The 12,540-nt window shown below is 48.3% G+C and overlaps 1 protein-coding gene across 1 annotated transcript; it reads left to right on the top strand.

Moving 5' to 3' along the window:
- Positions 1 to 5,378: 5,378 nt before the first annotated feature.
- On the top strand, positions 5,379 to 8,801 carry LOC136318275 (GTPase IMAP family member 6-like). Its single transcript, XM_066250655.1, is given in 5 exon segments — positions 5,379 to 5,474; positions 5,677 to 5,786; positions 6,668 to 6,726; positions 7,895 to 7,984; positions 7,987 to 8,801. Coding segments are annotated over 5 exon segments (1,170 nt in total).
- Positions 8,802 to 12,540: the final 3,739 nt, after the last annotated feature.

Raw genomic sequence — 12,540 nt, 5'->3', positions numbered from 1 at the left:
TTGTATTTGTTCCTGTTTTGTTTTTTTACTTTAAAATAAGATATGTGCAGTGTGCTTAGGGATTTGTTCATAGTTTTTTTATAGTCCAGCTCTCCAACAGTCTGAGGGACATTGAAATGGCCCCCTGTGTAAAAAGTTTGGGGACCCCTGCTTTAAACAGTTCTTGCCACTCACTTCTGGTCTGCAAAGTTTCTGTTGAGAAATCATCTGACAGCCTCATAGGAGCTCCCTTGTAGGAAAGTGACTGCTTTAAAGATTCTCTCTTGCCCTGGCCAGTTAGCTCAGTCAGTTAAGTGCATCATCCTGAAACAAGAAGGTTGTGGGTTCAATCCCCAGTCAGGGAACATAAGGAGAAGCTGGATGTTCCTCTCTCTCTCTCTCTCTCTCTCTCTCTCTGCCTCTCTCTCCAAAAAAATAAAATTAAATAAATGAATTAATTAAAAGATTCTCACTTAGTCTTTAACCTTTTACATTGTAATCATGCTGTGTTTTGGTATAGGTCTCTTTGGGTTCAGCTTGTTAGGGAGTCTCTGCACTCCCTAGACTTGTGTGTCTATTTCTTTCACCAAGTTAAGGAAGTTCTCTTCGATTACCTTTTTCAAATGGGATTACAATTTCTTCTTTCGCTTTGTCTCCAGAACCCCCATGATGTGAATGTTAGCACACTTGAAATTGTCCCAGAGGTTCCTTACACTGTCCTTATTATTTTTTAGATTTTTTTTTCCATTTTGCAATTCAGGTTGGGTGCTATTTGCTTCCTTATATTCCAGATTACTGACATGAATCTCAGCTGCATCTACTCTACTGTAGATTCCCTGTAAATTATTCTTCATTTCACTTAGTGTATCCTTCCTCACTGACTGCTTCTTTTTCATGCTTTTGAGGTTCTCATTTAGTTCACTGAGCATCCTTATAATTCGTGTTTTAAACTCTAGTGGATTGCTTGTCTCCAATATGCTTAGGTCTTCTTTTGGAGCTTTGTTCTGTTCTTTCACTTGGGACATGTTTCTTTGTCGTCTCCTTTGGGCAGTCTCCCTGTGTCTGATTAGGTAAGTCTATGTATCAGGTAGAGCCGCTATGTATTCCAGGCATGACAGAGTGTCCTAATGTAGTAGGTGTTCTGGAAGGTCCAATGGCACAGCCTCCTCAGTCACCCAAGCTGTGCCTTTGAGCTACCTGTGTGGGCTGTGTACACCTTTCGCTTGTTGTTGAGCCTTGTTGACTGTTAGCATGTCAAAGGAAGCAATTTACCCCCATACCGACCTACTAAAAGGACTGAATGTGACCACTGACCACCATGGAGGATCAGTTGTGCAGGGGCCCACTGACGTGTGCACGAATGAACACATGCCCCTGACAGACACCAGTTGTGTTAGTGTGTCTGTGTGTCGTTAGTGGGCATAATTGGTTTCATTGTTGAAAGGACAAAATTAAAGATGTGATTTCAGGAACTTTACAGGTTACTCATTATTGTTATTACATTCAGTAGAAATTTTATCTTTATTTAATTCAGTAGAAATTATAGCATTTTAGAGAAGGAAATTAGTATCTAAGAACATAAAACTGGCTTTAGACATTTACAAATGGAAGAAATTGTATGTATACAGCTTTCAAAAAACTTTGTATTATATTTCAAAACAAACAGTAACTTTTATAATAGTTTGTTCATTGGTAAATGAAGTACTATTAAGGTTTAAACACATCACAGCACCATAAGCACTTCCTGTCATCAGGCGCCGCAGTGTATAAAGGTGGTCCGGTGACTCACCCTCTATATCACAGTGATAGTTACTGGTCCATCACTGTCCTCTAGGACTCTTGCATTCCAGAACAATGTTCCATCCAGGAATTACCATTAATTTTCTAAGCACAGTTAATGGTAAGCTACAGACCAAACTGTACAAGCTACGGAGTAAGTAGTAAACATCCTGCTTATTCTGAGCAATACAAAAAATAAGAGAATTATCAATTTGACAAACAACTGAATATAAAATAGAATCCACGGTAATATTTTGTCTAGGACTCTTTTTAAGCAATTCTCTTTGGCCACAGTTGTGTGACGTCTCTGAGTTTCCATGTGCTGTAGAAGAGCCCCTCTGAAATCCTCTACTCTTTCCTCTGACAGCTCGGGCCCACACGCTGGTCCTGTCACTAGGTGGTACAGCCCATTGGTGTAGTGGGCACCCCTCTTCTCCATCATCAGACCCTCAATCACACCCAATAGCTCCTGCACTTGGTCAGCCCACTAATTCCCTATTGCCCGGTTGTTAAAGGCATGAGCTCGTCCTCCACACGCTGCCAACAGTGTGTGTAGGGCTTTATTGTCTGAGTCGTGGATGTACTCCATCAAGGAGTCTCCAGTGAGGTCTTCCTGGTTGGTGAAGAAGACAATTGTGAGTCCCAGGGCATCATCTCCAGGGATAAACCTACAAGTACGGCGCTGCTCAGAAGGGGGTTCAGGACAAGCATAATGAGGAGTATACCATAAGGCTCTATTTTTAAGTGGGGAGAGCATTTGTTACCTATGGTATATGAACTAGGCCAGTTATCTAAGAAGGGGCTCCTTGCTGAATCAGAGTGCTTATAAGCCGCCGGTGAGTCACAAAATTTCTCGTCAGAGTTCAGAAAAATCTACTGACAAGGTGACAGCTGAAGTAACCCAAGTTTGATTTCTGACAATTACAGACCCATCTTGAGTTCTAATGAGGACCTATTCACTACAGCTAGGGGTTCCTGCTTGAGTGAAAGTCAGTGTAAATAGGATTACCCCAGTGATGATGTAAACCGGAGCTTTAAGGGGTTTATAGGGTCATTTTGTACCTTCCATTGTTTGTCCTTAGTGGGTATGTGGTCAGGATGTGCTTGCTTTACCTGGCTGTGATGAATCCAATGTTTGCGGTTTGCTACCTTAACTGCTGTTGGAGTAGCTAGGATAACAAGGTGAGGTCCCTCCCAAATGAACTGAAGGTTCTCACGATGGAGCTGCTTGACCCAAACCTACTGTCCAGGCTCTATGGGAGGCTCGCTGGAATGCGGGTGCTGGTTAGGTATTATTTGGGTGTGGAAGTTGGCTTCTGCTCACACTGACTCGATGGCCAGTAAGGACTGAAGGAACAGTGAGTTATCAAAGGGGGCTAACATGCTTGAACTTAACTTGGTCAGGATAGGAGGAGGTCTTCCAAAAAGAATTTCAAAGGGGCTTAAGCCTTTTTAGTAAAAAGAGAACCTAGTACGGAGAAGGGCAAAGTGCAGGAGGCCTACCCAATTATCACATATTTCCTTTCTTAATTTAGTTAAAGTTTCTTTTAGGGTTCTGTTTATTCTCTCTACTTGTCCTGAACTCTGTGGCCTGTATATCCAATGAAGTTTCCAGTTAATACCTAGAGCTTTGGCTAAATTTTGAGAAACTGCGGCTATGAAAGCCAGACCATTGTCTGACCCCAGAGCAAAAGGAAGGCCAAATTGAGGGATAATCTCAGAGGTGAGGTACTTGAGCACAGTGGTAGCAGTTTCATGCTTTATAGGGAAAGCTTCAACCCATCCTGAATATGTATCAATAAAGACTAGTATGTACTTGTATTTATATCTTCCTTTCTTTACTTCAGTCAAGTCTACTTCCCAAATTTCACCAGGAGAGTGTCCGCGTTGTCTTTCCTTAGGCATATTCTTCTATTGGTGTGGGTTTACTTTTGCACATGCAAGGCATCTGGATACTTTTGAGTCTATAAGACTACTTAAGTCAGGTATGTAATAGTGCCTTTGTAGCAAGGAAGTGAGCTTGTTAATACCCAGGCGGGTTCTTTGATGTATTTCCTGAAATAAAGTTTTTCCTATAGCCTTAGGTATAAACAGTCTCTGATCGGGTAGCTGCTTCCATCCACTAGGTAAGTCTCTGCAGTGTAATTTATTTCCTAATTGAATTTCTTTTTCTAAATAGTGAGGCTTCTCAGGTAAAAGTCTTTCTGGAAGTAAGGGAAGGATAGTAACTGGTTTCCCGGGTTTTAAAGCAACTGCTTTTGCTGTATCATCCGCTAGGTTATTTCCTTTTGCTATTGGATCCGACCCCTTTTGATGTCCTTTACAACGTATAGTAGCTACTTTAGCTGGTAGCCAAATGGCTTCGAGGAGTGCTAAATTTTTTCTTTATTTTTAATTTCTTTCCTCTAGAAGTAAGAAGGCCTCTCTCCTTATATCAAGCCCCATGTATATGTGCAGTAGCAAAAGCATACCTGCTGTCCATGTAGATGTTGACAGTTTTCCCTTTTGTCTATCTTAAGGCTTGAGTGAGAGCAATAAGTTCAGCCCTCTGGGCAGAAGTTCCTTGTAGAAAAGACTGGGCCCATATTACCTTGTCCTCTGTTGTTATAGCTGCTCCAGTTCTTCGGAACCCCTGGTCGAGGAAGCTACTCCCATCGGTGAAGAGAGTAGTTTCTGTGTGTTTTGTGTTTGTGTTATGTCTGTTTGTATGCGTGTTTGTTGCATATATGTGTGTGTTTGTGGTATCAGGAAGAGCTGTGGCTAAAAATTGGAGAGAACTTTGTACCCTTTTGTGCCCTGCCTCAAAGTCACTGCTGAATCTCGGGGACAAAGCTTCAGTGAGTTTCACTTCCTGAGAAACATAACAGGGTGACGTATGTGCTCCGTGTTCCGTGTTGGACACAGCACTACAGAGTGTAGCAAGGTGGGGGCACGGGTCAGGGCAGAACCTATGGAGACCTCATGAGTCAGGTGTCCCCACACCCCAGAGCCTTCACCTGGAGACAGTCCCTGGCTGTGTCTTTCCGAGTGTCCTGCGTGTCCTGGCAAACAGTCTGGTGCTGTGTACTTTCCGTCCCAACCCCACAGAGGAGCTTGAGCTGTCACTGCAGGATAGGACAGGGAACTATGAGGCAGTACGGGTCACAGCAGGGTGCATTTCTCTGTTACCAGGAGGAAGATGTAAGCTCCTGGTGGGGTGGCACTTCCGTCTTTGCTAAGAAAGGAGAAAATGTCATAAAATGTGTTAGATCTTATAAGGAGAACACGGTCATCTAGCTCAGGGCCAGCATTCACACTTATGGGGACACTGAGACCCCGGCAGGGTGGCCATGTTAATTGATGGTCAGAAGATGGGCACTGAGGTCTGGATACTGGCAGGATTTTCTACAAAACATGAAGTTCCTGTGCCAAGGCTATTGGCCCCCTCACCACAGTGCCGTCCCACCTACCCCAAGCTTCTGCCATCCTCACTGCCAGGCCTTCCCCAGGGGCCAGCACCAGTGCCTGGACGCCCAGCCCCCTGCAGCCAGCCCTGCACCGCAGCTTACCACTCATGCCCTCTGCACCACTGGCCACATATCTCCCCACCACCTGGGGACATCTCCCCACCACCCCGGGACATGACAGTGGACCTGCTTCTGCATCTCTGCCTCTTCCTCCTCCTCACAGGGCAGCTCCTGGACCTGCGGTCCACCAGGATGCTACCTGTTCCACAGGTTACAGGCAGACTGCACCTTCTCTGTGAAATCGCATAAACTCAGGATGGAAACCACAGAGGAGAGGGAGAGACAGACAAAGAGAAACACAGAGGGAGGAAAGGAACAGACAAACACAGAAGTGAGACAGAGAGAGAGAGAGAAACCATTCCCTAAAGGAGGTAGAGAATGTCTCCGAACTTTCTTCCCTCTCCTCACTCAGTCCACCCCCGCCCAAAGCAATGCAAAATACTTCCTTCTAGCAAGAGAAAGGCCTCTTAAAACGCAGTTAATCCATCAGGCAGACCTGTTATTTCTCCAGGTGGAGGAAGAGTATGACCTGACTCCCCCCGGACAGTCCCGCAGCTGTGCCACCCTAGCGCCCTGAAAAAACATGCCTGGAGGTGAAACGACTTCCCAGGGTACGGGGACCTGAGAGAGGTGTGGGCAGGGCCTTGTGAGGTGCGGAGGTGTGCTTGGAGAGGCAGCAGGGCACTGCTCAGTTAGGCACTCCCCCATCAGAGAGCCTTTGGGTGGGGCCTGGCCTACCCTGACCCAGTACAAGGGAAAGGCCCCTGGAAGGCACAGTGGGAGAAAGGAGGGGACAGAGGGCATCAGTCATGACCTCAGGAAGTGGGTGTGACAAGATGACATGCCCTGGCAAAGGCTTGCAAGCCAACAGGCCCTGTGGGGGTTCCCAGTGTGTTCAGTTGTGGCAGCGTTCAAGGTCACAGGGGCTGTGACCGAGCAGCAGCCTCAGACCTGGGCTGGGCCTTCTCAGGGGTTCTCCCCCTAAAGCTATTGCGTCAGGGTCAGGCGCTTAACAGTCATGGGCTAAACTCCATCCTCTGTCTAACCCGGGGAGAGAGAGTTTAGGAGTGCTGGCAACGCATCCATTTCCTGGCCAGAAGAAATGACTTGTGCCTCATTATGTATTTGAACATGAATGACTTTCTCACTATATGCACGTCAGTGGCCTGAGTCATTGGGAGAGAGCCATATTAATAAACCTCATGGGAAAATTACCAACACAGGTGTCGACACCTGGTTTGCCCTTTTTGTGGCAATCGAGGTTAAATATCGTATTGCTTCTAAAACCCTCTCCTGAGCTGCAGCAGTAGATTTGGTGTACATTGGCTCCAGGCTTGCCCGGATGGGGGTTCCTGTCTTCAGGCAGCTTCCAATCGGTGAAGGTGAACACACCACCTTCACAGTCCTCTCAGAGCCTACTGGGGGACTGGAGGGAGCCAGCACCCTCAGTCAGAACTGGCTGGTGGGTCAGCTAGCCGAGGATGCCTGTCACCCTCTGGGAGGGTCAGAGTTGTCACTGAGACACCTCAATGTCTCCAGTGAGGCACAGACTTGGAAACCAGAGGTGCCCTTTGATGCGACTCTCTGTGCTCTGGGTCTGAAACCTGAAAGGCCAGGTGAAGGAACTCTTTTCTCCTCCTTCAGCCCCTTGTTCCTAAAATCTCACCATTAGGTTTTTCAATATTAGGTTGGCAGATCCAAGACATCTCTCGCCCAGTGGTTCCTGTATTCGGCTGGGTGGGACTATTCAGCAGCCCAAACGTCAAGGATATAGCCTAAGAATGTGGCCCCAGTGTGCCCTGTGCTGTGGAGCCAGAGGTCTGGCTGTGAAGTCCAGCTGTCCTCACATTCTTTGCTGGAAAAACCTGACAAAGGTGATGTGGTCAGTTACCTGAGGGACAAGACATAGACACAGATGCCACACCCTGAAGAATTCAAAACAGGGACTCAAACAGGCATTTGTACACTCAGGTTCACTGCAGCCTTATTCACAATAGCAAAAGTGGAAACAACTCAAGTGCCCATATATAAATAAACAAAATGTGGTCCATCCGTAAAATGGAATATTACTCAGCCATGAAAAAGAGGGAAATTGTGACACACGCTACAGTATAGATGAATCTGGAAAACACTACGCCAAGTGAAATAAACCAAAGACAAAATGTCATATGTGTGGGAATCCGCTTATTTTAGGTCCTTTGAATAGTAGAATTCACAGAAACAGAAGATAGACTGCTAGTTAGAGGGGTTCGGCAGATGGAGGAATGAGGAATTACTGTTTTGTGGGGACAGAGTTTCAGTTCTGGATGATCAAAAGTTCTTGAGATGCATAAGAGTGATGACCACACAACAATTTGAAGGCACTCATATCACTGAATTGTACACTTGAAAACAGTTAAAACACTGATTTTTATGTTGTGTATATTTTGCCACAATACAAAATAAAATTTTGTTTAAAGAGAAGAATGTGAGCCCTGGGCAGGTCCATGGTGCAGATGCTGAACTTTGTCCCTCCTGCCAGGACAACCTGCCCCTGAGGTCAGGGAGCTTATCCAGGGGTGAGGCCGCTGATGAAGCTGAACGTGGTGCCTGGGCTCCAACCACTCCCTCTGCTTCTCCTGACGCTCCAGGTCTGAGGGCAGAGGAGCAGACCCCCCAGAGACTGAGGCTTATCCTGGTGGGGAAAACCGGCAGCGGGAAAACCTGCATCCTGGGCACGGATGCTTCACGTCCAAGCTCAGCGCTAAACCGGTGACCACGGCCGTCGGGTGTGGGACCCAAGTCTCGGCCCAGAGGACACTGGAGGTGATCGACACCCCTGATGTCTTGTCCTCGCAGCTCCCACTAGCAGTGGCCTCTCAAGGCTGCTGTGTGGCCATCGCCTCCTCCTCCTCAGGGCCACCCGTGGTGCTCCTGGTGACAGAGAAGGGCCAGTTCATGGCGGAGGCCCAGCAGGTGGTCCGGCGCCTGCAGGAGGTCTTTGGAGTGGGCGTCCTGGCCTACACCGTCCTGGTGTTCACGCGGAAGGAGGACCTGGACGGTGGCTCTCTGGACGAGTACCTGCGGGAGACCGACAACCGGGAGCTGGCCTGGCTGGACGCTGTCTGTGGGCGCCGCTACTGTGGCTTCAACAACAGGGCGGAGAGCGCGGATCAGGAGGCCCAGCTGCAGGAGCTCCTGCGGCAGGTCGGGGTGGTCCTGTGGGAGCACGAGGGCCGCCACTACAGCAACGAAGCGTACAGACACTGCAGGCAAACCCTGCTCAGGGATGTGCAGGGCTGGCAGCCAGACCCAGGCCGCGGATCCAAAGACAGACCCCACGACGAGTCCTGCTGGGAGGGCCTGAGACTCATGCAGAGGGCATCTGAGGACACTCACAGACGCCTCCTGAGGGGGGTACCCACTGAGCACGTGGCAGACTCCAGCCAGGGACAGCTGCTTTCGGCGAGCCTCCCTCAGCCCTCTGTACCCTCCTGCCGGCCCTCACTCTCCCTGGGTCAATGCCTAGGCCTGTCTCCAGGTCACTGTCAGGCGTGACCAGAGGCTGTGAGTCCCAGAGTTCGCAGCTCTTTTCCGAGTCCTTCCTGGCATCCGCATAGCACGTGGCACTCCCTGCTCCACACCCTGCAGCACGCTGTCCCAGGGGGACTGACATTGCATTTCCTGACATTATTCTCTGCACCGCGATAGAAGAAAAGCTTCCAGAGGGCAGCTCACGCTTCATTGTGTCATGTGACCCCTACAAGGTCCTGGTCACTTAGGTCAGTCCTTAAAGGATGATAGCAAACCCGCGTGGGATGATGGCAAGGTGACTTCACAGCCCTTGGGCTATATCCTCGCCCATAAAGGGGACAGGCATAGTGACTTTTAATGTACCAGCTCTGCATGGTGGGTCAGGACACAGCAATGGCTCTGAGGCATGGGGGGAGGCAGCTGTGGGGCTGGGGAGGAGAAAGCAAGTAGGAAGAGGGAGGAGGCAGGACGAAGAGCCCTTTTATTCTCCCCTGAAAGGGGCTCTTGAATCCCAATGAACGAACCTCTTGAGAACTTCAAGGTGGGAATGAGAGCAGAGGTGAGGGGTATCCTGGAGCCAGGCCTGGTCAGAGGCGGCCCCTAGACCTGGTACTGGACTCAGGGCCCAAGAGAAGCACTTCCCTAAGAATGACTTAGGTTAAAGCTGTTGTCATTAGGGTCCCCTCTCATTGTATGTGCCTTCTGATGGTAGAAAACAAACGTGATTTTTAACCTTGTCTCAGCCTGACCTGCCACCCCTTCCTTCTCATTTGCTAGTGGGGAGAAAGCATGCCTGGGGTCAGTGTCTGGGGTGTGATGGGGTTCCCTAGTAAGGTACTGGGGGTCGCATAGAGGGGGGTAGAGAAGAAAGGGAACCCACAAAGGTGGCAGGGGGCAGCCATCTTGAGGAACTGGGAGAAGTCTGTGTCACGTGGGTGTCTCTCTGGAGGCCAGCTCCTACAGACAGGGCCCATAGGAGCAGTGTGGACTGGGACCAGAGGACAGCGGGTAGTTGGCCGGCCCTGCCTCTGATTGGCAGGTGTCGTCTTACCTCACTAACAGCCCGGCACACCTCAGATGCACTTTAGCTGCTGTGATGTTCAGGATGCTCCTTGGGGAGTCCGACCCCCTGAGGGAAACTGGATAGTAGGGAACAGGGGAAATGCCCCTGATAGACCCCTGTTTTCCTTTCTTCAAGCCCTGGGGCAGAGGGTCCCCAGCTACCTTCTGTAGGAAATGGCAGAAGTGAAATTTAAATTTTAGGCCCTGGCTGGCTTGTTCATTGGATAGATCATCAGCCCAGCATATGGACCTCCCAGGCACAATTCCTGGCCAGGACACACAGGAGAACCTACCATCTGCTTCTTTCCTACCCTTTCCCCCTTCTCTGCCTCTTCCCCTGACACAGCCAGTGCTGGGTTCGAGCATTGGTCCGGGTGCTGAGGATGTCTAGGTTGGTCCAAGCGTGTCAGCCTCAGGAGGTAAAGATAGCTCATTGATTCGAGCATCGGGCCCCAGAATTAGGTTGTCAGGTGGATCCCGGTCAGAGCACAAGCGAGAGTCTGTCCCAATGTCTCTCTTCCTCTCACTTAATAATAATAAAATTTCAATTTCAGGACTGAAAGGACCAGGCTTTTGCTGTTTTGAAACTCTTCCTAATAACACCAAACATATATCTCATAACAAGTTTTATTTAAAATCCACAGACACTTCCATGGAAATGAACTAAAAAGTCGACAGTGGGGACTTGTAACCCACGCCACCATTCTTATAACATTATTTCTGTACATGATGGTGTTAGGGTTAAATTATCCCCTGTAAAACTCAAATTTTCCCTCACCCAACTTCTTCCCAGGGCTCAAACCAGAAAATTCTCGTCCCCCAAACTGAGGTTGTAGGTCATTTCTTGCTATTCTCTTGCTGAATGGTTTCCTGGCCTTCACTTCGAAATATAGCAAAAAGTTTACCTTTGCAGGAATTACAGGGAAAGCTTGCATTGGGGAAGGACTTGACCATTCCGGGAGTTTCAATCACCATAGTTGTGAAAGCCTAGCCAAGGCTCAGAGGCCCCAGGACCCAGCAGTTCCTGGGAGATTTCTGACCTCTTGATTCTTAAAAATTCACCAACGACTCCAAGCTTGTGCTACATCAGAAAGAACTTGTGTTTCTGCAACTGAGGCCCCCTCCTCCTGCTCATCATCAAGTCAGTGATCAAGGCCACAAACTGCGACATGCTAATCTGAGCATGTCCAAGTGCAGGTAACCCCATGCCAGCAAGTAACCCCTATATCGAATGCCCTCTCCCCCAGTTCAGCACTGACACCCTTTTGTTGGTCTCAGCCCACTTTATCCAGGATCCAAGTGTTTATAAAATTAATTTTCCTTTTGGAACACATTGGCCTCGTGTTCTTGGCTCACCTCCGGTGGACTTTGCCTTTCAAATGATTTTCTAACTAATGTGACTGCAAATCAACATCATGTTTTCTCTAGAATTCTAGGAACTAACTTTCAAAGGAGCAGACTCTGACCTTCAGACATTCTGGATCGAGGATGTTTGCTGACCTTCAACCACTTAACTGACTTGCATGTAATCCCCTCCACAGAGAACTCTAACCCCCTCCTTTTGACTTCTTTCTTTTGTGTTATTTCCTCCCTCCTCCCTGCTTTCAACACCCCTGCACATGTCCCCTTGTTAAGATGGCCTTTGTGTTGAGAGTCCCCGCTCAAGCTGCTGGCTCTTGAATAAACCTACTTTCCTTCCACCAGCCCCTGTCTCTTCATTATTGGCTGACAAGAGGCAGACCTTTGTGTGGTCCCAGAATGAGTGACCAGCCACAGGCTCGGACCCAACACAGCTAACCCTCCTTGTTCTCACATTATCAGGCTTGAAGTCTCAGCTGCTTGGGGCAGGCTGACCTCATGGCAGGGGCTCCAGGGCCTTCCCAGCAGCTGCCAACAGTCTCCTGTCTCAGAGACTCTCCCTGCTCTCCCTCTCAATGGTGTCAGCCCCCTACAGTTGCTCTATTGGAGGAAGGCAATGGTCCTTAAGGGACTTGACAGGCTCCACAACGAGGTAAGTTGAGTAGGTATGCACCCTGAGTCCTCAGTCTCTGTCCTTTTGGCTTTGTGCCATTTAAAGCTTGGAGAGGTCTTTCAGGTATCAGTACGTGTGAGATAAGAGTCTAAGAACATGGGATTTGGTTTGAGAATACCTGATTGTTTGAACTTTATATTTTCTTTGGACTTTGTTTCTGTTTGACATGGGTGGTTTCATCAGGGAGTCCGTTAGTCCGTGTTTTAGCTGATTATTAACTCACAGCTATAAGCCAACAACTCATCAGAATTGTTTTACAAAGTCTGCAAATGAGACACAATCTCTCATATTCAAGCTTTCACGTTGTTACAGAGCAAGGATTCTATTCAGACGGGATCTAAATTGATGGTTCAAACGGGGAGAAATGTCACTCACCACACAGACAGTAAAACTCAGAAAGGGGGCAAATGAGTCTTTTAAATAGTCTAAGTCCTACTTCTGGAAGCCATGGAGGTGCTGCAGCCCTTGGAGCAATGACTAATGCCACCACCACCCTGTGTGGGCAGCAGTAGCAGCTGGGGTACTGCCCCAACTCCATGTGATGGGGGAATCTTGCATTTTAAAAACTCCAGTGGCTGACCCTGGCTCTGTAGCTCAGTTGGTAAGAGCATCGTCCTGATACACCAAAGTTGTGTTCGATCCCTGGTCAGTGCAAATTTAACAATCAAC

The sequence above is a fragment of the Saccopteryx bilineata genome, unplaced genomic scaffold (genome assembly GCF_036850765.1).
Source record: "Saccopteryx bilineata isolate mSacBil1 unplaced genomic scaffold, mSacBil1_pri_phased_curated manual_scaffold_23, whole genome shotgun sequence".
Taxonomy (NCBI): domain Eukaryota; kingdom Metazoa; phylum Chordata; class Mammalia; order Chiroptera; family Emballonuridae; genus Saccopteryx; species Saccopteryx bilineata.
This window is presented reverse-complemented; position numbering and strand designations above follow the sequence as displayed.